At 43.0% G+C, this 23,590-nt stretch overlaps 2 protein-coding genes across 8 annotated transcripts in view; one reads left to right on the top strand and one right to left on the bottom strand.

The window, feature by feature from the left end:
• Nucleotides 1-8,986, top strand: part of ULK4 (unc-51 like kinase 4) — a 222,693-nt gene extending 213,707 nt beyond the window's left edge. For 3 of the 6 annotated variants that reach the window (XM_086848539.1, XM_086848442.1, XM_086848407.1), the window contains one exon: nt 5,224-8,986. The gene's annotated coding sequence lies outside the window, so the exon portion shown is untranslated. The remainder of the gene's footprint in view (nt 1-5,223) is intronic. The other 3 variants (XR_015275669.1, XR_015275655.1, XM_086848502.1) reach the window with 2 other exon arrangements.
• CTNNB1 (catenin beta 1) lies at nt 126-22,342 on the bottom strand. Of its 2 annotated transcripts, XM_086848723.1 has the most exons (16): nt 21,486-22,342; nt 8,368-8,428; nt 7,752-7,979; nt 7,359-7,612; nt 7,030-7,268; nt 6,739-6,940; nt 6,262-6,406; nt 5,675-5,778; nt 5,251-5,589; nt 4,940-5,098; nt 3,930-4,049; nt 3,618-3,768; nt 3,407-3,528; nt 2,172-2,232; nt 1,194-1,414; nt 126-902 (listed from the first exon to the last, which is right to left on the bottom strand). In XM_086848723.1, exons 2-15 carry the CDS (start codon nt 8,378-8,380, stop codon nt 1,206-1,208), a joined length of 2,346 nt encoding a protein of 781 aa, XP_086704849.1. In that variant the 5' UTR covers nt 8,381-8,428; nt 21,486-22,342; the 3' UTR covers nt 126-902; nt 1,194-1,205. The 2 variants fall into 2 exon arrangements, with proteins under 2 accessions (XP_086704849.1, XP_086704856.1); XM_086848730.1 differs by lacking the exons at nt 1,194-1,414; nt 21,486-22,342.
• Nucleotides 22,343-23,590: the final 1,248 nt, after the last annotated feature.

Raw genomic sequence — 23,590 nt, 5'->3', positions numbered from 1 at the left:
TGTGCCATAGTGGGATCAAAGAGGTAAATTATTCTTGGCTCCCTCCACTAAAGTGGTTGTGCAAGTCCCAGACTATTTCTTAACACACAAATATATTTTGTGATCTGAAATAATTTGACACAGAATGAATTAAAAGTTTACTTTAATTTTGAACCATTTTATAACTGCATTTTTCTCATGAAGCATCTGTATCACAGCAGGCTACAATAACTTTGGGATAAAAGGCAACTGGTAAACTGTCCAATACAAGGTTCCAAATAAACAGTTCTTACTGGCCCCTACCCAGACATATCCCAGATAAAGTTTTTGATCAAAAACATGAAATAGATCCACCTGCTTATTTTAAGCATATTAAAAAGGAAACTAATTGGACCATTTCTATTTGTCTAGTTTTTTTATACAAAAAGGCTACACAATGTTACACTTTATTCAGAATACAGTTAGAGCGATTATGAATTAGTGTTCTACACCTTTACTCAATCCTTAAAAATTAGAAACTGCTGTAGCATATTCACTATAACTTAATACTACGAGAGACTTTAAAAAAAAAACTAACAACAATTACTGCAAAAAGAAAGGCTACTTCCAAAGCAAGCAAGGTCAGTACCATTACAGAGATTTAAAAAAAATAATAAATTTTTAACAAGCAAGGCTAGGGTTTGATAAATTCCATCTTGCAATTCATTCTTGTGCATTCTTCGTTTCTTGAATCACTCCCAAAATCCATTTGTATTATTACTCCTCGACCAAAAAGGACCAGAACAAAAAGTTTACTTCAATTGTTCCCATAGGAAACTCAGCTTGGTTAGTGTGTCAGGCACTTTCTGAGATACTAGCCCACCCCTCGAGCCCTCTCAGCAACTCTACAGGCCAATCAATGCAAGTTCACTCAGATGATACAGCTGCAAAGAGAAAAAACACAGGTGTCAGTGCTCCCGCGTTGCAAAGGGCGGCTGTAACACATGAAGACTGCATGAAGCTGGTGCACAAGACATTACAGTTAATTACTTCCACACTTCACGGCAGAAGTCAGTTTGGAGTGTGCTCATTGTTTGTTTCCAGTGCATTTATTCATTATTCTGGCACACTGGGACCCAATCGAGCCAATCCCTCCCTGCCAACCAAGTCTTCAGTCCAGTCAGCTTTTTTTCTCTTTTTGTTTTGTTTTTAAATTCAAGTTTGGAGCTTCTTACCTAAAGGATGATTTACAGGTCAGTATCGAACCAGGCCAACTGATTACTGTCACCTGGAGGCAGCCCATCCATAAGGTCCTGGGCATGGCCAAGATCTGGCAGACCATCAACTGGGTAGTCAGCACCAGGGTGGTGGCCACCCATTTCATGTTCCATCATAGGGTCCATACCCAAGGCATCCTGACCGTATCCGCCAGAGTGGAAAGAACGGTAGCTAGGATCTAAGAAAGTTAAAGGTGGCAGAGGGAAAAAAAGCATAATGTTAACAGATGTTAGATGCATCAGAAGCTGCAAGTATCAGTGTGTGAGGAGATCATGTAGCCATCTAATTGTTTTCTAGTTCAGCCAAGTTCAACACAATCTGGTGCCTGCCCTTAACAGCTATTCCATTGTTCGGAAAAGCCTTCCAGTAGGATTCTGCAGACAAAGCACACTGCAGTCAGAAGCACGAGCAGATTCCAGCCAAGCCATTAGTCTGCACAATCAACAGTACTAAAACTCAACAATACTACAGCAAAACCAGGCTCCAAGACTGTGGACTTGCTTCTGTAAGCCTAGTCAAAAATAGCTCAGAATCCTTAGGGATAGGCTTGCACTCAAATCTATAGACACTTACAGACTAACGCATTCAATAGCAGCTTTGTTGTTTTTAAAAAAAACTGCACTATTGGAATTGTCAAGTCCATTTGTAAGGAATGGAAAAGACTTCTGGAAACAACAGCTCAGCAGGAGGTGTTCCCACAGGACTCAGACAAGAGACACTGGTTTTGCATGTTCATACGGCACCCATTTCAGTGCTGTGCCAGTGGTGTTGCAGAAACCAGTTATTTTAACTGGCAGTTCCCCATTTTCCTGCCAGCTTGCAATACCTTGCTGAAGAGTAAATTCACTCTTCACCCATTTTCAGTTCTCCTTTAAAATCTATGACTTGACTTCATCCAATTGAAAGTTTAGTCAAGGCGAACAGAAGACACGTACCGTCTGGGCGGTATCCAAGAGGCTCTCCCTGGGCACCGATATCCAGTCCAAGATCTGCTGTCTATGTGTACAACAGAAAATTACAAAACAGTTTTAACATCAGGTCTTTCAGCCAGCACCAGTAATTCTGGGTTTAAAAAGCTGTGAAGCTTGTCCCAAACCCCTTTAAACAACTCCTCTACAGTGAGTACTGCAGCACTGCTGTCAACATGAAATGTCTTTTTAGCTAATTATCTGCACTGAGCATGTGATAGCCAGATTTAGGAATCCACGGATCACTGGAAGGAGGATTCTGTCTGAGAGTGGAAAAGATGGGGCAGGTCTAGGAACACTCCACAAGTACACCTGTCCAGATCCTGCAAGTCAGATATTCCCAAGCCAGCAACAGAGCTTTTAAGAGTTCTGAAAGAACCTCTCCCATTTGTTCAATTACAGAAGTAATTGCCTGCCTGCAGAGCAATTGGCTAACTCTAATCTCAAAGAGATATTCCATTTTAGCTTTTCCCCCCCATGCATTCTTGTGGTAGATAGATTTCAGGAAAACAGAAATGCAAGCACTAAAATAGTACAAATTAAAGGTTACTGCCCCTTATGTAGTAGATACGTACAAGACAAGACAAGCTAGGCTCCCAAATCTTAAGAATTTGTGGGAAGACAAAGAATGAATGAAGCCTTCCCTGTATTCCATACACATAGATTGACTTCAAGCTCAATTTACTGTGTAGTCCATTAAAAATGAAAAAAAGCCTGCAAACATATTCAAGTCTGGAATCTCAGTTCTCAGAACAAGTTGCATTTCCAGCCCAAGATTACTAATCCTGCATTGTTGGCTTGATGGAAGCCTCACAGGATATGTTTTATTTTTATGCTTCCCTCATATCACTCATGTTTCTATTTTTGCATCCAGAGTTCATTAGGTTTTGACAAGCAACACAGAAAAGTACAAAGTTCTTGTATACAGCGTTGCACACTAGCACGCATAATGAGCATTAACACTTCAGCAGCAGAGAACAGACTATTCCTGTCTGCCAGGGAAAAAGAAGCTTGAAGGCTGCTTACCACAGGTTCACTGCACCTGAACAGAGAGAGAGAGAGTAAAGAAGGTACAGCCACTACACAGCAGTGTAAAGCTGGGCCTGCATCACTGATGGCATCTATACTTCACTGGTGGAAGGAGGGAGAACACAGAAGTGAGCTCTCCCCAGGGAACTGTTAACACAGATCACAGAACTCACCTCGTTCCAAGCCATTGGCTCGGTCCGGAACAGGGAGCTTGTCAATTCAACCGAAAGTCGCTTCTTGTAGTCCTGTGGTTTGTCCTCAGACATTCTGAACAGCACTGCAGCTGCGTAGGTTGCTGCCAAAAGGAAGAGGGATTTTAGTAGAGGTCAAGACTTTTATCAAATCTTCTAACACAAGTATAAAACCAGCCTTAAGTTCACTTACCAACACCCTCATTCCTAGAATGAAGCAATTCTGTTAAAGGAGCAGTTGCACCTTCAGCTTCAATTGCTTCAGCTGCCTCCTTGTCTTGAGCCAGTTCACAAAGTACGCCAGCAGCTACTCTCTGGATATTCTCGATGGGAGAGTACAACAACTGCAACCAAAACACAAGGGTTCTTTAGCTCTTCCACTTGAAACGAGCTCTTCAGCACACTCTCACTTAACAGTTCTATCCAGGAAGTGCAAGAGCTGTTTTACTTCTTTTCCTGATATGTACAGTAGTGCTTGAGAGTAGAGTCTTGAGCTCTCACTTACCTGCACAAATAGTGGAATGGTATTTAGACCCCTGATTACGATTCGATTATGAACATCACGTGCAAGAATGTGCAGGGCTCCAGTGCAGCCCTCGACAATTTCTTCCATACGCACACCCTCCTAGTTAGGGAGAGAAAGGGCATTTTTTAATTTGGGATATTGTATGCTCTCTTCTTAAGTGATTGTCAAAAACCCAATCAGCAGTTTCAATGAATCAATCAAACTCATCCCCCTTCTCCTAACTGCTGGCCTTCAAACTTAAAATCCCAGCTGTGAGTCAACCCACTTTACCCACCCAATTTCAGTACATGAAGTACCCCAGTGGAATGCCTCTGTGAATGATTTTCATTATGAACTTCCCCTCTGACAACACCATCTCTTTTTTTACAACCTGGATTAGCCTGGCAGTCCCTTCCTGCCTCTGCATGAATTAACTACATTATTAGTTATATGTTAATTACATTAACTCTTGTACCAGTAGATGCTGCTTCCATTTGCTGTGCTAAACAAATCCCCCTTTGTTAATGTGTTTAACAGGATAAAAATAATCAAATTGAGACTGATCTTGTCACACTGACCTGGAACCCAAAGAGGTAACAAGTACAGAGCCTGCACAACTTCTTAGTACTTTTACAGCTCTAAGCACCCTTGCAAACATGCAATAAGCTGTGATAGCATTCTTAAACCCCCATTCTTCTGAGAAGGAGGAGGGAATTCTGGTTTCTTGGTAGACAAGTACTTGGCTTGCCAGAGTAGGCAGTACCAGAATTTCTGTGAGCTCTAACATTCAGAATTAAATGCTCAAGAGGTTATTAAAATAAGAACCGAAGTTTTGTCATTCTGATTTAAGAAAAATTTCAGGTCTGCCAAGACAGAGTTATCAGCACATATTGAATAATGTGAACTAGAGCAAATAAGACAATAGTTCTTTAGCCCAAGCACTACAGGGCTGAGGTGCACTGACAAACAAGGAGTTGGAGAGAGATGCAGTGTCAGGGGAGGGCACTCACCACGAACTGCTGTTGTGTCCCGCCCATGGAAGTGCGTCGCTGGGTATCCTGGTGTGCTCTAACCAGCAACTGCACTAGTCTTGGAATAGCACCTTGTTCACGCAGCGGGGCGTGGTTTGCAGGACACAGAGCCAGGTTGCGGATCAAGCCAACAGTAGCCTGCAGGTAAGGAACAGGTGATAAAATAAACAGGAATAAAAGAGCAGGAGGGGGTGTGCTTATTGTTACAAAGTATTCTTTCACTTTCAAATTACATTTTAAAAAGCAACAGTTTTCACTTTCAGCTCTGGCAGCTTTGAACAATTATTTACCTTGATCAAAGGCCAATGTGAGGGTGGGTGCAACAGCTTTACCACCACTGGGAGTCCGTAATGGAGACGAACTGCGTTTTGAGCCATCTCCGCTTCTTGGTGTCTGCTGGTGAGGTGACGGAGCGCACAAATCGCAGGTTCTGTGATGTCTTCCCTGTCTCCAGCCCGGAGAACTGTGCGCACAAGAGCCTCGATGCCACCAACCTGGCATACCATCATCTTGTTCTTGTAATTGTTGCAAGTAAGGTTAGAAAGGATGCCAGCAGCACAAGTCACAACATTAATATCATCTGATCCTAAAAGCTGAACTAGAGTTCCTAGAAGGCCTTCCATGCCCTCCTGCAGAAAAAGAGGGAAGAAAAAGTTGATTCCTCTTTTCCACTATGTTGATTTTTGTTCTTGATCCCTCAGACAAGCCCTTTACCTGCTTTGTTGCAGCATCTGACAGATTTCTCAGAGTCCAGAGACAGTTCTGGACAAGACGCTGGCTTGGATCTGTGAGGTGGAGCCCCAAAGCTTGCATCCCACCTGGAAGATGGTACAGATTTGACATGGTTACTCAGATTTGACACTATACTCTGATGTTCAACTTGTGAGAAGTCATGTCCTTCTCCTCCTTGACATCTGAGTGCAAAATACCGCAAGCTTTTGGATCCTTCTTGTCCTTAATATCACAATATGGCTGGGCCCTAGCCCTTTTTCACATAGGAAAATAACAACTCCCTGAAATTCCCTGTGTGACACTGGGCCTTTTAAAGGTGTGCATTTTCTCGGGGATGCATCCTGACAACACTCAGCCCCCTAACATCACCCAGTTAACAACACAGTGGAGTTACTAAAAACAGCCACCCTTTTATACTTCTGTATACTAAAGGCCTCCAAACATGGTTATGGACTGAAGGACCAGCCCAAGGTCATTTTTTGATGCTGGCAGTTGCTGTTTTTGGTGGAATTAACTGATCCCAAAGCGCTATGTAGATTTTTAAGTTCTCATGAGTACAATGTACTTACCAGCCTCAACAATAGCAGGTTTGTTGCTGGAGCAGACTGACAACACCTTCAGCACCCTACTTGTGGTCCACAATAGTTTCTCATAAGTATAGGTCCTCATTATGTTTACTAAAGCCTGGGGCCCGCCACTTGCCAGAATAATCAGCTGAAAGACAGCAAAAATAATATTTGTCTGTCACTTCCTACACATGTCAGCAGATAGTAAATGTTGCTGGCTTACACCCCTCATAGTTACAGTTCCCTAAAAAAACATTCCCATCTGCTTATGTGGACTGTAAGTTTTACAGTCTCACTATAAACTCAGCACAGCAGCTTTTCAGCAAGGTAATTCCTGTATCCCTCCCCTCTTACAAGTCCAGGACTGACTGACAAAAGCCAGTGGCTGAAGATTCAGTCAGGAGTTCAGTACACAAGAACTGTCAGACCATTCATCACAAGCTTGCTCATTTTAACTACTTCAGCACCAGAGACACCTACCTTACTTTCTTGATTGCCATATGCTAAAATCTGAAGGCAGTCTGTTGTGATGGCCAAGAATTTGACATTTGTCTTGTTGAGCAAGGCCACCATTTTCTGCAGCCCACCAGCGAGACGGACAGCCATCTTGGCTCCTTCCTGATGTAACAGGAGATTGTGAAGAGTTGTTATGGCATAGAACAGCACAGAGTCCACTGGGGACCTAGAGAAGGGAAAATCCTCATGAGTACCTGCTCCTAGCAGACCCAACTGCAGAACACAAGTACTGCCTCATAGTAGTAGTGCACATACCCCAGCATTTTAACCAAAGCAGGGATGCCTCCTGATTTGAAGATGGCCAACAAGCCTTCACGGTGATGTGAGAGGTTGTGTAGTGTCCCTGCAGTACACCGGGCTGTCTCCACGTCATTTGTGTTTTGCATGGTACGTACGATGGCAGACACCATCTGAGGAGATCTCATAATGGCGTGGCGAGATGCTTCCTTTTTGGACAGCTGATGAACCATAACTGCAGCCTTGTTCACCACCACCTAACACAAGTGTTTGAATAGAGCTTTCAGTTTTAAGGTCATTGAACATGCCCCAAAAGCAAGCTTTTCCCAGGCAAAGAAAATACTTACCTGGTCCTCATCATTCAACAGTTTGGTCAGTTCTGGGATTGCACGAGTTGCAAGTTCAGCATCATCTTGGTAGTTTATCAAATTAACAACAGCATGTTTTAACATCTGGGATGGCTCAGCCAGGCGTTGCACATTAGTTGGATGAGCTGCATCAAACTGTGTGGATGGGATTTGCATTCCTTCATCCAGGGTTTCAGGGAACATAGCTGCACGCACCCTCTGAGCTCTAGTCATTGCATACTGGCCATCGATATCTGAAAACAAGGCACGTCATAATAACCTCAAACTAGGAATAAAAAGTTCATCATCCAGACTGGCAGTAATTGAGTAGCTAGGCTTCTGTATTGTTAAACTGCATGTCCAAGCAAACTGGTGTGATAGAAAAGGCCTTACCTGCAACTTGCTCCTGGGTGAAGGACTGAGAGAATCCCTGCTCCCACTCGTACAGCACTTGTGTTGTGTCCACATCTTCTTCTTCAGGATTTCCCTTGCCACTCAAGGAGGGAGCAGTTGTTGTGGCACCAGAATGGATACCAGAGTCCAAATATGATTGCTGCTGCCAATGACTGACTGCTGCTTTTCTGTCTGGCTCCATTGCCATATCCAGCTCCATCAAGTCAGCTGTAAGAAATCATTGGTGAATAATTAAGTCTAGTTAAATTACTCCAGCATGTATTAATCCTACAAAAGATGACAGAGATTTTAAATTAAAATAAAGTGTTATAAACAACTTCCTCAACCCAGCACTGCAAGTGAGCAGCAACTTTAAACTGAGGCTTTATGTTGAACCAATGCAGACACGTAAACCTGAGGAACAGCCTGAACAATCATTGCTATTGTGGCTGTCCTGACCTTACAACAAATTTGTCTGCAGGTTTGACTTCCAGTGTAAGGTAGTAATTACTCTAATAGAGCAGATGTTATTCAATCTAAGTGACTGAACAGTCAAAGAGAGAGGGATAAGGAGTCTTCTAGATTCTAGTAACAGAAATTGTAATGCATTACGTACCTTGAGTTGCCATGTTCCTTATTATGCTCCCAGAACTCTTTCTTGCACCCTTTCAGAGATCCTAAAAAGGAGCAAGGTTAGAACTTATTATAACCAGAGCTAGTAAGACAGGATTTCACATTAGAACACTGGAATTGCAAACTAAGACTTGGCACATCTTGCCATTTCATTACTACAGTGAGTATCCTCAAATGTTAATTAGCAAGCCCCCGTGGACAGACATGCAAAAGAACATGATGTATTACCCAGACTTCTTCTGTCAGGTTATGTGTAAGATACTCTCAGCACTGCAAGAGAGCAAGAATTGAAGACTGACCATGACAGAGCTATTTTTTACTCTATCTTTGCATTAGATGAAGTCCAGACATTAAATTCCAGAGTTTGGGAGATGCCACAAAGACAATGGCTAAATGTCAGACTTCTTCATTTCCCTCGAAGATAAACTACTTAGAAGATACTAGAAAAACTGTCTGATACAGGGCTACATGAATTTTCATGGGGACAGCTGAAATGACCGTGTAAGGCAACCTGCACAAAGACTACCTGCAGAGTTATAACTGCACATCCTCCTTCTTTCCCTTCCTGTACTGTAAGAATAAAGGTTTCTTCCTACAAAAAACTCTTCCTTGAAGTTAAAACTAAAAATTTGCACACACATTGAGTCACCAAACTCACTTTATTTTTTGCACGGAAAGCAAAGATAACTGGGGGCAAGAAGGCTTGATCAAATGTCCTATCTAAATTTTCTGTATGCATCTCCATTCAATGTCACCAAGCACTTTGGAAGCATTTGTACCAAAAATCTGTACTTGTCTCTTCAATAACCCAAAAATAGAGATTCAAGGCTACAGCTCCACAATGGGTCACTTTTATGTCATTTGCTCCCCTTTCCCCCACAGTCTCACACTGTTTCCAGCACACACAGAGCTGGTGACACCTTATTCTGGGAGCCAGGCAAGCACAAACATTTGTAGTGGTAGCTTGTGCAGGGAGCAAAACCATCCCTTGCAACCATCAGCTTTCACTGTGCTGTTAGGTGTTAAGAGCTGTGCTGATCAAAACATTCCTGCACGATGAAGTAAAGGCAATACACTAATCCCTGAAAGGACAGGTCTGCAGTGCTGCGTCAGGAGAACAAAGTCCACCTGACCCTGGATTTGTGTAAAGACAGATTTCCCAGTTTAAGAGTGTCCTTCAGGAGCACCTTTTTGAAAATCATAATTAAACAGAGGGCAGACCTGCAGTTTTAAAAGTCTCACTGGATAGGTGGGATAAATTTGTACTTCACTGACTCTGAGCCAGCTGCAAGATACTCCAGCAGCTCCTGAGCAATCTTGTTGCTTGGCTGTACAAATGCCAGTGCTGTTTGTCCTGACTCTGCACTCCCCAACTTTTGGCAGCAACCCTTTCCCGGCTCTTTTAAAATGGGACAGTAGATCTGCATCTGCAGAAGATAAACAGCATTAAGCTGATATAAGACATTTCACAACATACAATAAGCATCCTGCTGTGCAGCTGGAAACGCTGAACTGGTCCTTTTCCACAGTCTGGAAGAGACTGGACAACTCAGAGTCTGCTCTTGACAATGGGCACGGAGGATGTGCTGAAAATACAGACACTTTTTCTCCAGTCCCTTACCCATGGATTCTTCCAACAATTAACATGCTGTTAGGAGTTTGAGAGTAGTAGTGGCAAGGGGAAAGAAAAACTTAAGTCACGCTGTCAGTTCACCATTGATTAAAAAATTCTAATGAGTAGCTAAGTTGAGAAAGTTTTGTATACAAAAGTGTATACTTTTGTAAGTATACAAAAGCTTGATAGCTCTTCACAGGTCTTCTGCATTACTTTGTGAGTTCCATTAATACCTTCCAAACAGAAAGAAGGGAACAGCAGTAAGATTTGTATCTTTGCTCCCTGTAGTCCTCACTCTAAGTCAGATGTGACACTTCCAATAAAAAAATTGGCATTTCTAGCTGCTATATGAAATTTTCAATATGCTTAGCACAGAATAGATTTATTTTTACAATAAACTTTCCCATCACCTCCCATCAGGACTATACTAAAAAAAAATCACCAAACTGGTTTTGAAGTTGACTGGTTTATTTACCACTATGTTAAGACCAGTGACCATGCTTTGAGATGACAAATACAAACTGAGATTTCCATATGCAATAAGGGGCTTGGGAAGAGCATTTATACTTCTCTCCACTGTTAAATTCTGCATCAATGAAGACAACTGGTTTAAAGCAACTGCACTCTGAAAGTGGTATTTCAGTTTCAGCAGCCTGAAGAGATCAGAAGAGCAGCTCTGCCATGAGGCAAAATCCAACAGACCAGAGTAGCCACTGAACAGCAGCACTGTTCCAAAACAACACTGATGAACATCTAAAAAATAGCAGTGAAGAATACTAAGTGTTCAGAAATGCATTACCAGTCAGACATTCAGTCTTTGGAATGCTGACCCTTGATCATAGCATCTGCAAGTTCCAACATCCTGATCTGCATTTCATACACCTGTAGCCCCCCAGCAATTCCTGGTAGGTTTTTATTATTACTTAGATGAAGAATTTGGTTTAATCCTAAAAGTTCAGATAACTGCCAAACAAAAGTAGCCAGGGTTTGGTTTTAGGTTTTCTGCACTTAAACAGTCTCTCATCTTTTCCTTCACATTCTTTTCTAATTTTACAAAGGGGTAAACTGAGTCCAAGCAAGCTGCTGACTTTGTCTTCCCATTTGTCACTCTCGGGGTTAACTAACACACAAAGGGAGTGACACCACCAGGCTAGGTACAAACATTTGTGTTGCTTGTTTTCTTGACAAACTGGATCAGTACAAGGTTAGCCAAACATATCCCAACTATCAGGAAGAGACAGAAGGCCTCAGTATACTTTACAAACAAACCTGAGCATAGCTGCAAGCTATTGCTCTGCAATTTTTGAAGGCTAGCAGGCACTCAGAAGTGGCAATTCTGATAAATACTATCTTATGCAGTTCACATAAATGTACTGTTAGGAGCTTTGGGACTCAACTCTTCTCAAAAAGCTCCTCCAGCACCATGAGACTATCCACTTGCTTAGCAAGCATCAGCAGCTTTGGCTTTAAATGAAGGTTGGGGCTTTTTAGACCACCTATTTATTAAACAAGTCACGCAAAGAGCAATTCAAGACCTCGCACTAGGCTGTATTACATAGCAGCTGCAAGCTTAGAAGGCACATGAGCTAATAATTTCTAATTACTATAGAAGACAATTCAATTTTCTTGATTTTCACAAGGGGTAAAAGAAGTATTATTTCTGATCATGTGTTTTTATTCATTTCTGATTCTGATGAATAGTTAGGCATATGCCAAGAAAGTCAACAAGCCTACAGTAACTCTGAAATCTGAACAATTCTTTTCTTTAAGATTGACTCAAATTACACCTGAGTTATCTGATAAGCAGTTCCCTCTCCACCCCTGCTACTCTTAGAAAGCAAGTCAAAGTCTGCCATAAATCCTTTGAGAGCAGTATGTTATTAAAACTTGCACGAGAAATCCAGACTGATCCATCCAAACACTATGAATTACTGCACACCCCTCCTGACCCTGTTATCCTGTTCTTTGTGTCATCTGGGACAGGCCAAGCACCTGGATCTTAAAACTACCCACCAGTTCTGAATGATACATTTGCTTACACAGAAGAAGTAGATCATTGTCTGACAGTCACAGCAGTTAAAAATGTGTATCACCTACACACGAGGGAAGAAAAATATCTGTACTGAGAAGTAGTTTTTTTCCAAGTGCTCTGAAGTCATTGCAACCATTCCCAAGGTGTTACTGAAAGCATCCTTTGGGTCTGATTTTATAACTGGTCTTAGCTGCTTGCCAATGTTGTTACCTGTATATCTGCTTTACAAAAATCCATAGCCAAAATATACAGGCAACAGCCGTTCCACAGCTACTAACACCAGAGAGCACTCATTTCATGACCCAAGTCCTTCTATTTCAGTTCTTAATGTAGCAGAAGCTTCCTAATTAACATTCATTTTCAAGTTGGGAATTTGGAAAACATATCCAATTGAGAAATTAGACAACAAATCACAACAAAACAACTCTTTAATCTTTCCCTGGAATTTGATAGCCTGTTGTCTAGAAAACAAAGTGTGGGGGAGGAAGAATCATCCAAGTAAGACAATACTGGATGTTGATGTGGAAACATCAGGAAAAAAGCTTTTATGGTATAAAAGCACTTTAGGCAGGAGTGGCTGAACTGTCTCTAGGCAATTTTTGATCTAACCTAAGCCCCAGATACAAACACTTGCAACAGACAGGACCTACTTCTACTGATCTTAGCCTTATGAAGACGTGATCCAAACTGTTGTAAACTTTAATTATTCCTTATCCAAATGTGAATAAAGTTCTCTCCTCCCATACCCATTCTGCAGGTTCTAAAGAAAACAGAAGAATTTTTATCTGGCTTTACTGAGCTTTGGTAAAAGTACCTTTGTAAGTAATTTTGGAGGTTCTTCATGTAGCAGATGCTTTCTATAAGATTGGTAAGAAGCCCTGCAAGGACAGTTTTGGTCATGTGTGTTTTAAGGAATGTTAGAAGCTTGTGGAAGGAATGACAGCTGGGGTTTACAATTTTTTGTAAAAAATGAACAGAAGATGCTTTATTTGAAAATAGGTAGAGAATGTGCTTGAATTTCACTCTGAAGACTGCATTTTTAAAAGATTTGTTTTTCTTGTACAAAGATACCATAGAGGATTACAAACAACAGTCTTCCTAAAATATATTTCCATATCCAGTAAACAAATACTGAAGGGCATTCCCATAATCTGTCTCAAAAAGTAGCATTTGCAGTCCTCAGCCACCTCATCCCCTCTAAAAGAAACAGCCACATACAGTGAGTGTAGATTATTTTGAAGTTAGTTATATGCAAATATTAGAAGGCCTTTACTATTGGCAAATTAGTCACCCACCAATACTGACTTCTGCACACCACTGCTTTAAGGACTTGAATGGACAAAAGCTACTGTGAAACTCACTGCAAAGTGGCCCTTGAATAATGGTTATGGGCTGTAAATTATCATATCAAACAAAGCAAAGCACCACCTTGATATTCTTAGAGACAGAAAAATTAAGGTTTACCTTATTTCCAGTACTAGGAACAGCAGTATAAACCTTCATGTATTTTATATTAATGTCAGGCTTCCTTCTGCTTTTAACAGGGTGATTTTTAATATTATGTAAAAATGTCTTCAGATGGCTTATGACAGGACACCTTAACCTAGTGGAAGAATTTTAGACAGTATGTAATATCAAAGGGAAACAATTCAAACCATACAGCCTTTTTCCTCTAAAAGGAAAAAAAACCAACTACAGGCTTTCACAGCTTTAGAACTTTTCTACGTCTTTTTTGGGGGTTACATGGTTGAAACATTCATCCATAGCCTTCGCTACTACTTCAGAAGAAGCACCATGGCAAGATATGAAGCAGGATTACTATGTTTAAGTGCTGTGCCAAGATGTAGCAACTTGAACTATTTCAGAAGTTCCATTGAAAACTACGAGCTACCAGTAATCTTGACCCGAACGCCACAGCCCCACACTGAAATCCATCTTACTGATCCTGGACTGCTACTGAACAAACTCATTTAAACTTAACCTTGTGGCAAAATTGCTCTGGTCTTCTCCAGTCAACATTTATTACTTCGCATCATTCCCTCCAACCACTAAGCTATTCTTTCTTGAAGTATTAGATAGTGTTATTAGTATTTAGCTAATCAGATCATGATAAATTTGACTCTGAACCCAGAATATGCAATAGTGTTAAAATGGTCTTTAAATTCTCTTAATTCTTAAGACTGAAAGTCTAAGGTTTGTTTTTCCTAACAAACTTCAGGCAATTAAGAAATCTGAATATCTGCTTTACTGACCTCAATGGTTAAAAGGTTCCAATTTCCAAGCCTTAAACATCCTTCAGACATGCTGGAAGAAGCAACAAACTAGGTCAAATAATCCACAGATTTAAAGTGGGAGAGGGGTGCAGATCTGCCCATGCCCACTGCAAGTCACCTCTTTTTCAGCCACTCTTCTTCGTTGCTTCATTTCCAATTCATTATTTCCTTTTTCCTTCAGGCATCCCAGATTGCTATTACATCAGTTATTCTGGCTTCTCAGCCTTTGTCTTCTGCACTAGAAATTATCTAAAAATTCCTTTCTGTAACAAAGGCAGAAAAACCTCCCTACAGTAGCTTTTTTAAGTGTTCTTTTTAAGAGTTCACTTCATGCCACACACAAAATAACATGCTGCCTCTCTATTTTCAATTATGTCAGCAATCTAAGACCAAGAGTACAGAACAGAGTTTCTATTCACATGCCCATTGGCTAAGGTAAACAACATGTAAATGTTTCTTTCTTGCTAGACTTCTCCAAGTTGATTACAACTGCTTGATGGAATTGAAATTCAGGCAGTCTGCAGGTAGCCTTGACTAGATTTAAACACTGGGTTAACTGTATTTAAAAAGAGAACATAGTCCTCAAAAAACATCTAGCGAAGGAAAGACTTAGGTTACACATCCCAAAAAACTTGACACTTGTTTTGGAGTCAATACAGTCTTAAGCAAATGTGACAGAGGAGGGAAAGGGACCACAAGAACTTTACAACAGCTGTAAAGCTCCAGCCTGCCACACTTCACCTCTGGAGCACTACAGTGTTCTGATATGACAAGAACCTCACCTGTTCTACCTTTCTTCCTAAAAGAGAAAGACTAGTAAACAATCATACTTCCTACCCAGCTTGCAATGTTCAACAACTCCTAAGTTTCAAGTGCACTTGAGACTATATAACAAGTGGAGCAAGAGCCAAATTTTAGGTGTTTTGTTCACCCAAAGTACAGAAAGCCACCCAGAATGTGGATAGTTTCGGTCAATCACTGAAGAGCAACTTTGCAAGGACTGACAGTTCAGATTACAAAAGGTATCAGAAGTGGAGGTCGGAGACTTCACTGGCAGATGGGTCTCTTCCAGCTGCAGCCCTGTCAGTGCTGTGCTCTGAGCAACTAACACAGCATGAAGGCACTAACAGCTTGTGCAATTCATCAGGGTCTTTACAGGTACTAAGGTTTAAGTACCCTTTTAAAAACAACTAATTAGAATTCTCAATAAAGCAAGAGATAACAGTGGTCTGAGAGCCACTGTCAGCCAACAAATACCTCATAACTAATGTACAAAACAATGAGAATCTGGAAGAAAATTCAGAACAAGCACATCAGGAAAGTTACTAAAAAAGAAATAAAGTTCATCCTGGCCCCGGATCTACACTATCATTCTAGAAGACAAATTTTGAAACTGTAGAACTTGCTAGGAAGCCTCCCCAGACATGAAGCTGGCAATCATATAAAGGTTCTCCTTTTGAAAGGAAGGAGATGCACACTACAGACACTCCAGAGAAACTCTGGTAGAATTACAGACTGATGGGACACATATGTCTAAATGGACTTGGTAGCAGTTACCTACCACCATAATTTCTTATCAGCTGTCCCCTACATAATTTTGCTTGATGCTGGCCAGAGGCACATGGCTGGACATCCTATACAATGTAAAGAAAGCACCTCTTCACATAGTCACATAATCTTACTTAAAATCATACTGCAGGAGCTGAAATTTCACAGCACTGGATCTTGTAACTTCAGAAATTAAGTGTCTGGATCCACAGCACAGTTATTTTGCCCTTTACCTAGAGAACATCCAGGAGTTACAAGAGGTCTGTCAACCCAATATTTTACATTCAAAATTATGGGCAACTATACCAGCAGCTTCTAACAGGATCTGTGAACAAAACACTATCATTTGTCTTTTCTAGAAACTTCTGGTTATTTCTGAGAGCTATTCGCAGCAGCTGTGTTCAAGATGACAAATCATCAGGTCGTGTTTAAATGTAATGATTTAAGAGAGCTTTTCATCAGCAAGTAAACCATAGAACTAGCAAAAACTTTTACTTTATTAGTTGGCAAAATAGACCTCAAGCATCTAAGTACCCTCCTGACTGTCCAAGATGGGAGCTGATGATAATCTTAAATGTTATTATGTGAAAACTGTTTCAAATACAACCCTGGTATTACACATCCAACTTGAGAACGAAGTAATGAACTTCCTCACATAATGTACATATCAATCCCCTGACAGCAGTTTGGAGCTCAGTATTAGAGGATTGGTATGACAGTTTCAAGTTTATGAACTCACATTAAGTCATAACAAGATTATCAACCCTATTACTCTCATGTCTCAATTACTTTGACCAACTAAGCACCAGCACCACAAACAAGTAACCTCAAAACAGTTACTAAGTTACTTCTGTTCAACAATGGATTTGAGATCTCTGGATCACTGGCACACATTTCGCACTAGGGCTTTGTGCAGCATTCACTGAGTTTGAGTATCCTCATGGCTGGTCAAAACACTGACAGCAGTTTTATTATCACAGCTTAGAGAGCTCCTGCCTTCTATCTGCAGGACACAGATAACTACATTATGCATACTACCATCTTCCTTGGTTAGGGATGAGCCAGTGCTTCTATCCAAGGTTTAGTCTGCCAGCAGGACTCCCATAATAAATATGCAATGGTTTACAGCTTTTGCTCCATGTGCCCATACTTATCACTGAGTAAAGATGACTGTAGTAGAGAGCTGGCAGTAGACAGGATCAAAATTCCTTCTTTAGATTTAACAAGTCACATACAAAAACAACAACAAAAAAAACCCACAAAAAAAACCAACAGTTGCCATTGTGACCATTTAGAGGCAACCTATGATAATTCAGACAATTATACTGCATTTCATTTAAGACTCAAAGTTCAGGAACAAAACCACTGCCAGCCCTCAAGTTTCCCTGCCCACACAGTTTTGTGTATCAAGAAGACAATGGTTCCACAGTAATTTATCATGTGCATCACTAATAACAGACACTGTTACAGAAATACCTTTCTGGCCTGTTTGTGCCTAACTTGAAACACTCATTTCCACACCAATACATGAACAACTCAGCAGACCAAGTCTCTTCCAAATGAGGAAGTATCTACCCATAATCCAGTTTCTTCTCAGACTGCAACCACACAGTCAGCCCTGAACTTGGATGCTAAACATTAATCTCCACAGTTTAAGAAACCGGAGTGATTAGTCATAATTACACTGTCGAAACACTTATGAATCTGAAAGTGGCTTGTCTGTCAGAATAACTCTGTATTTACAATAAGGCACACCAACACTCCAAAAAGAACTATTTAAACAACAAACACGCTAATGAAGTCTGACACTAAAATGTATTTCTTCAACTCACTCTTAATTAAGAGGCAGCTGCCTTTAGCAGCACCTTTAGGAAGTTAAGATTTCTGGCCACTGGAGGGCACCTGAATTGTTGCCAGGACAATACAGAACTACTTGCTACAGTTGCTGCAGAGTTGGCAAACTTCTCCAATTTATACAAGTCTATTTAGCACAGTAAGTCAGCCCAGAAATGCTGGTTCCAGCAAATACACGTACAGTGCACACGGTGCATTTGCCAACTCCAGCAAAATCCAGCTAGCTCATACTGCTTTTTAAATGCAACAACATAGAATATGAGATTAACTCTTTCACCCTTCTACGTCATCCCTCAAACAAGGCTCCAAAGTTAATTTAGTGTTAAGTAACAGAGCAAGCACTTCACTTCTGCAATACCAATCCAGCCAATGTACATTGTTTCCTAAAGTCAACTTGGAACATGAACAAAAAGTTCTGCTGTAAAGTAATATTTGCATCCATACTTCCCAAGGCAACTAAAGCACAGGATTAATTTGCTGTCACATCAGAGTTAACAGACTCATGAGGTCAGGCTGAGCTACAGGTATGTTTCACCTGCCTACTTCATCTACTTGTGTTTGTTCATCTTTGTGTTCCACAAAGACAGAAATGCCAGAATTAGACTTCCATTAATTCTCTCCCTTGCACTCGAAGCTACCTGTCAGTGAAAAAAGAAAAGCCACAAAACCCTAAAAACTGAAACAACTTTTCTGGTTCCTTTCTTATCCTGAGAAGCAGCACAGGCTACACAGTGGCAGCACAGTTTAACACATTACTGTCCTGGGCTAAAGCCTGATCACAGACCACAACAAGTTTTACCTTGAAATCAAGTGCCAAAAACAGATATTAAAAGTTAACCATTGTCAGGCTGCCTTATGTTGGCAAGTCTAGCCAATTCAATTGGTGTTTAACAGGAAAATCAGAAATATTGCTCTGCCAGGAAAATAATTTAATCTAAAGAGACAAGAAGAGTCACACACAATACTTACTGCCAAGGAGTTTGCCATTTCTAGGCTCCCACCCAGTCAGCCAGCAAGGCACTGGGCTCAGAGCTTGCAAGTGCATGTTCTGAGGACCCAGGAACAAGTCACAGCTGCCTGCACAGTTTCTCACAGGTTTTATCAGGCTTTGTGAAGTATGATGTTCAAGATAAGTAAGGTCAGTCCTGATTTTCCTGCCATGGTATGCAGGCTACCACAGCCACAGAACAAGTTTTGCTGCAGGCAACTGCACGATCGCCACAATCCCTGCATTACCAGTTTAACTATGAATTAACGTAAGTGATTTTGGTTACTGCTGTATTTGCACACTAACCTGCCTACTAGACAATACTCTGCAGAAACATCCTTGTCCAGGAGTTTCAGACTGCACATTCATACTTCAGTTTGAGACAGAAGCCTCCAAGAGCCCCATTTCCTGCTCCATTCTTTCCACTTCCCTTTCTACTCTGAAAACACAGCAAAATCAGAACACCACCAGTACTAACCTCTTGCCTTAACATCCCCTGAACCTCAAGTTTAACTCTTCAGAACACAGTATTTCAAGATGCTAATTCAGATGTAGAGTCATGATAGGTGGACATATGTTTCAGAAAGAAATCATGTCTGAAGGGCAATCAGGCTTCACAGCCAAGGTTTGGTAAACCAGTCACTGACACACCACAGTCAGAGCAAAATGCTGGTGTCCATACACCATGCAAAGAGCCGAATCTATACATAGCTTAGGCAAGAAAAATGAAGCTTGGGTTGATAAGGCTATAACACAGCACTTGAAGAACTGATTTTTCAAAATCAAGCTTTACTCTGTATTAAATCCTTCCTGCTAGAAGCTATAGCACATAGCATTGTCCTTTCCAACATGGTATTTTTACTTGTTTCTCCTCCAGACCTTGTGAAATGATCAGCCATACAGACCAAAGTGAGTATTCCCCTGGATACCAGTTTATCCCTAAACAAAAAATATCAGAACTAACAGATGAGCAAATATGACATTTCTTCAGAACAACCCCAAAACAGTAAGACACTCAGTATGATTTTGTACTGAACAGCTGAATTTAGAGAGCCTAAAACTCTTGCCTGAATACCTAAGCAGCTTCATTTGCAACAGTACCAGTCATTAGACAAATGGCACAGCAGTCATATACCTGCAGCTGTCAGCACCTTTTTATAAAAAGTGCAAGATCAACATTAGGTTCCTGGACTGTTAGGTACTGAAATTCACATGATAACTTGGGCCAATACACACCAGTAAGTTTTGCCGCTTAGGCATTTTTTTTGGAGCCTTGCAGTAGTACCTTTTTGTCATTCAAAAGCAAAATCCTAACTGGGAAGTTGCTGTCTGGTGCGCCTGAACTTAGGAGCATGAAAACCCCGACACTCTTTCAGCTAGTTTTCTCCTCCTCGCTTTTACTGTAGTTTCAACACATAAAGATCCTGTTTTACTAAAACCCCTCCTTGATTTCCGTCCGTCGACCTCAGCATACCAGCCCAGCCTCTTTCCATTCACCACTTGCATACTTTGGGGGATGGGAGGACCACAGATGTCTGGAATATACAGAGTGTCAGAACAATGGCTGCTCCATGAGAAAGAGATCAAAAAGTAGCTGATTAAAAAGATCAACACTGCTATTCCTAAAGTCACAAGTAAGTTGCCTGTGGCACCTTCACACAGTCTGTCCTTTCTGTCCAGAAAGCATAATCTTCAGAGAAGCTTTTTGGGAAGAGATACAAAAAAGAAACTGTCCAACGTCTTATATTGAGTTTTAACTAGGGAAGAATTCAAGGTCTTGCTAAATTTAAGAAAACTTGCTGCGCTAGGAGCAGCTAATCATGCACAATAGAGATTCGCTAAAAAAACAAAACCAAAACAAAAACAAACGACAAACAAAACCAAAACCAACAAAACAACAAACCACAAAACACACCTGGAGACCCTGTTCCTAGAGAAGTAAGTGCCCTAGATAGTTCTGGGAGTAACCGCAAGTTGATCTCCACACCTCAGGAACGCGTTACTTTGGGAGGCGGGAGCCGCCGTGGTCCCCCCAGCCGGCCACGGGAAGCAGCGGGCGCTTCTCCTCGCAGCGTGGGAGCCCCCACACCGCCCGCAGCCCTAGGCATTCCCTACAACACCCTGGTAAGGTGGGCGTTAAAAAACTTAATTTGACTGCTCTCAGCTCCGGGGAAGCTTCATTTCGGCGGCATCCAGAAGCAGCAGCATAGCCTCTCCAGCAAATATGCAATGCCACTAAGACCGAATCCCCACAAGGCAACAGATTAGTTATCTCCCGCTGACTGCAGTGACCGTGATTAATTATATTCGGTACAAATAAACCCGTACCCTGCTCTCTTCCCCCTCCTATCGCCAAAGGGGATCTGCAGCCCACCGGCGAGTTAGTACTTCCCTAAAAATGGAAGGGGAGGAACCTTCAAAACGATAATAAAAAAGGGTCATTAAAGTACTCCGTGCTCTGCTGCAAACGAGAGCAGAGCCGGGCGCAGGGACTCGCCTTCTCCCGCAGACCCGAGCAGCCACCCCCTCGCCCCAGGACGAGCTTCCCAAGAGACACCTCGGGAGCTGCAGCTGCCGCTCCTGCAGCCACGCAGCTGTCCGGACCTCCCAAAAACAAGAGCCCTCTCTCTCTTTCTCTTCCTTTCCTGCCCCCCCACCTCTCTCCCACCCCCGCTCCCCCCCTCCCCCAGCCCCGTCCTTCCCGCCGGGCACACCCTGGACCCCCTCACGGCCGCGGGGGGGGCCCGGCCCCGCTTTACCCCAAGTTCCCGCCGAAGAAAGCGACACTAACGTTGGAAGGAGGAGAGAGCGCAGGGTCCCCCCGGGCTCTGGCTGCTGCTGCCCGGGCGATCCCGGTCCGGTCCGTCTTTCCTTCCTTGTTCCCACACCTCCGCCGCCTCCTACTCCTCCTCTCTCACGGCGGTGCCCCCGCCGCTGGCTCCCGGGTGGCGACCGTACGGGGCGGCGGTGTTTGTGACCCCCGAGCGCCGCCGCCGCTGCTCCCAGCGCCGAACCGAGCGAGAGGCTTAAAATGGCGTCGCTCACAAGGAGGTTCTTATAGCGAGCGCCGGGCCCGGCTGTGTATCCTGCCGCCGCGGCCGGGCCCCGCGCGCGGCATTCCATAGGCGCCCGGCGCTCAGGGCAGGCAGAGGGAGGAGGAGAAATAGTGCCCGGCTCCCAGGGCGGAGGGAGACAGGGAGCGGGGAAGCGGCTGGAGGTGGGGGGAAGGCCGTGCCGGGCTGGGCAGGGCCGGGCCGGGCTGGGCAGGGCCGGGGCAGGGGGAGTACGGCGCAGACACCTTATTCCGGAGGTGGGAAAGAAGGATCCGAGTTTCCGGCTCGGGAACGAAGTTGCTGCCGTCCTGAGCGGTGTAGAGGTGGCGAGGGAGGGGATGCGACTGAGGGGATCAGCCCGGGGTCCCGCTTTGGGAAGGGAACAGGGGGTGAGTGGGGGGCAAAAGGCCATTGTGACTCTCTCCTACTCCCTTCCCCCTCCCAGTCTAATTTTGGAGTTTCTTTGCCTAGGGTTTTTAATTGTTTTAAATTTTTTTATTATTATTTTTTTTTAAATGCACGGCACCAACTGTAGCGAAACTCCGTCTTCCCAAACGCCCGCGTCGCCAAGAAGTGCGGGAGACGCTCGGGCTGCAGAGGAAAATCGGCCCCGGCGCTGAGATGGGGCAGAGCCGCCGAGCCCGGCCCGGGGCTCATCCCGGAGCCCGGGGGGGAGCCCGGCAAGGTGGCGGCGGGCCCCGCTCACGTCGGCGGAAACGCGCTCCCGCTCTGCCCCTGTAAATATTTGTCAGGAAGCAGTTGCCAAAGAAAGTATCTCGTTATGCAATTTTTTTTTTTTTTAATTTTTTTTTTTAATGGGAGAAGCGAACTTCCCCCCACCTCCCCCCACACCTCCTCCCCGCCCGCCCCTCGCTTCTTTAGCGAGTGGTAAAAAACAGGAAAATACGAATTGCACAAGGTTTTTTCGCGGCGGCGTGTGAAGGCACGTCCGTGGCGGCCTCTTCTCGGCGTGCTCGGGCTTGCACAGCAGGATGTTTTTACAGACTTTTTGCGTGCACCGTCTTGCACTGGCAAAGTCTGTGTTTAACATACCGGGAGGGAAAAATACATTCACACCTTCCTCCACATGAAACAAGGACCGTATATACCTACGTGGCTGTGGAAAACATCCGTTGCTAGCGAAAAATGGATATTGTCTTGTTCCCGCAGTATAAGTTTGCTTTGGCGGGAGCTGATGTGGGAGATTTAATTCTTGTTTTGCTTCTTGCAGCCTCTTGTCCCCCACCAAACTCCAGTTTCTGCAGTTCTTGCGGCGGGGAGATGCGCGGTTCGCATCTTTAAGCCTGCTTTTTTCCTTTGACAATCCTGTTTTAAACAGGCTCCAAGTTTCTACTTAGGAAGTCGCACTTAAAGATTTGGTTTTTTTCCCCTTTGATTTATTCAGTCACATGTAGCCTTAGACTAAAGGAACTTCTTTCACAGTGCTGCTTGATTTTCACGTAAGCTGCTTTCTTTTGAATTTGGAGCTTTTTAAAACGGGATTGCTGGGCTGGGGGTTTGCTGGGAGGATAATGTAAGGCTTGCTGCATACAAGAGGCAAGGTGGAACTGCCAATGGGGCAAGTGCAGGAGAGAAGTTCCAAGAGTGGGTTAGCTGTCACTACTCATATGACACTGGGAAGGCAACGGTGATATAAAAAATCCTGTTTTCCTCCCAACTACCCCTGCCATTGCAGGGCGTAGCAATCATCCACCCACCAGCCACCCTCTGCTGTGGGCAACTTTTGGTGAGCACTAGTAAGGAAAAGAAATGCCACTTGGACAACCCTGCAGCTGGAGAATAGAGAAATGCAGCTTTCCTCGTCATGCTCTTTTCTCTTAGG

This window comes from Cyanistes caeruleus, chromosome 1, assembly GCF_971803275.1.
Source record: "Cyanistes caeruleus chromosome 1, bCyaCae1.hap1.1, whole genome shotgun sequence".
Classification (NCBI taxonomy): Eukaryota; Metazoa; Chordata; class Aves; order Passeriformes; family Paridae; genus Cyanistes; species Cyanistes caeruleus.
The sequence above is the reverse complement of the archived record's forward strand: the minus strand, read 5'-3'. Positions and strand labels throughout refer to the sequence as shown.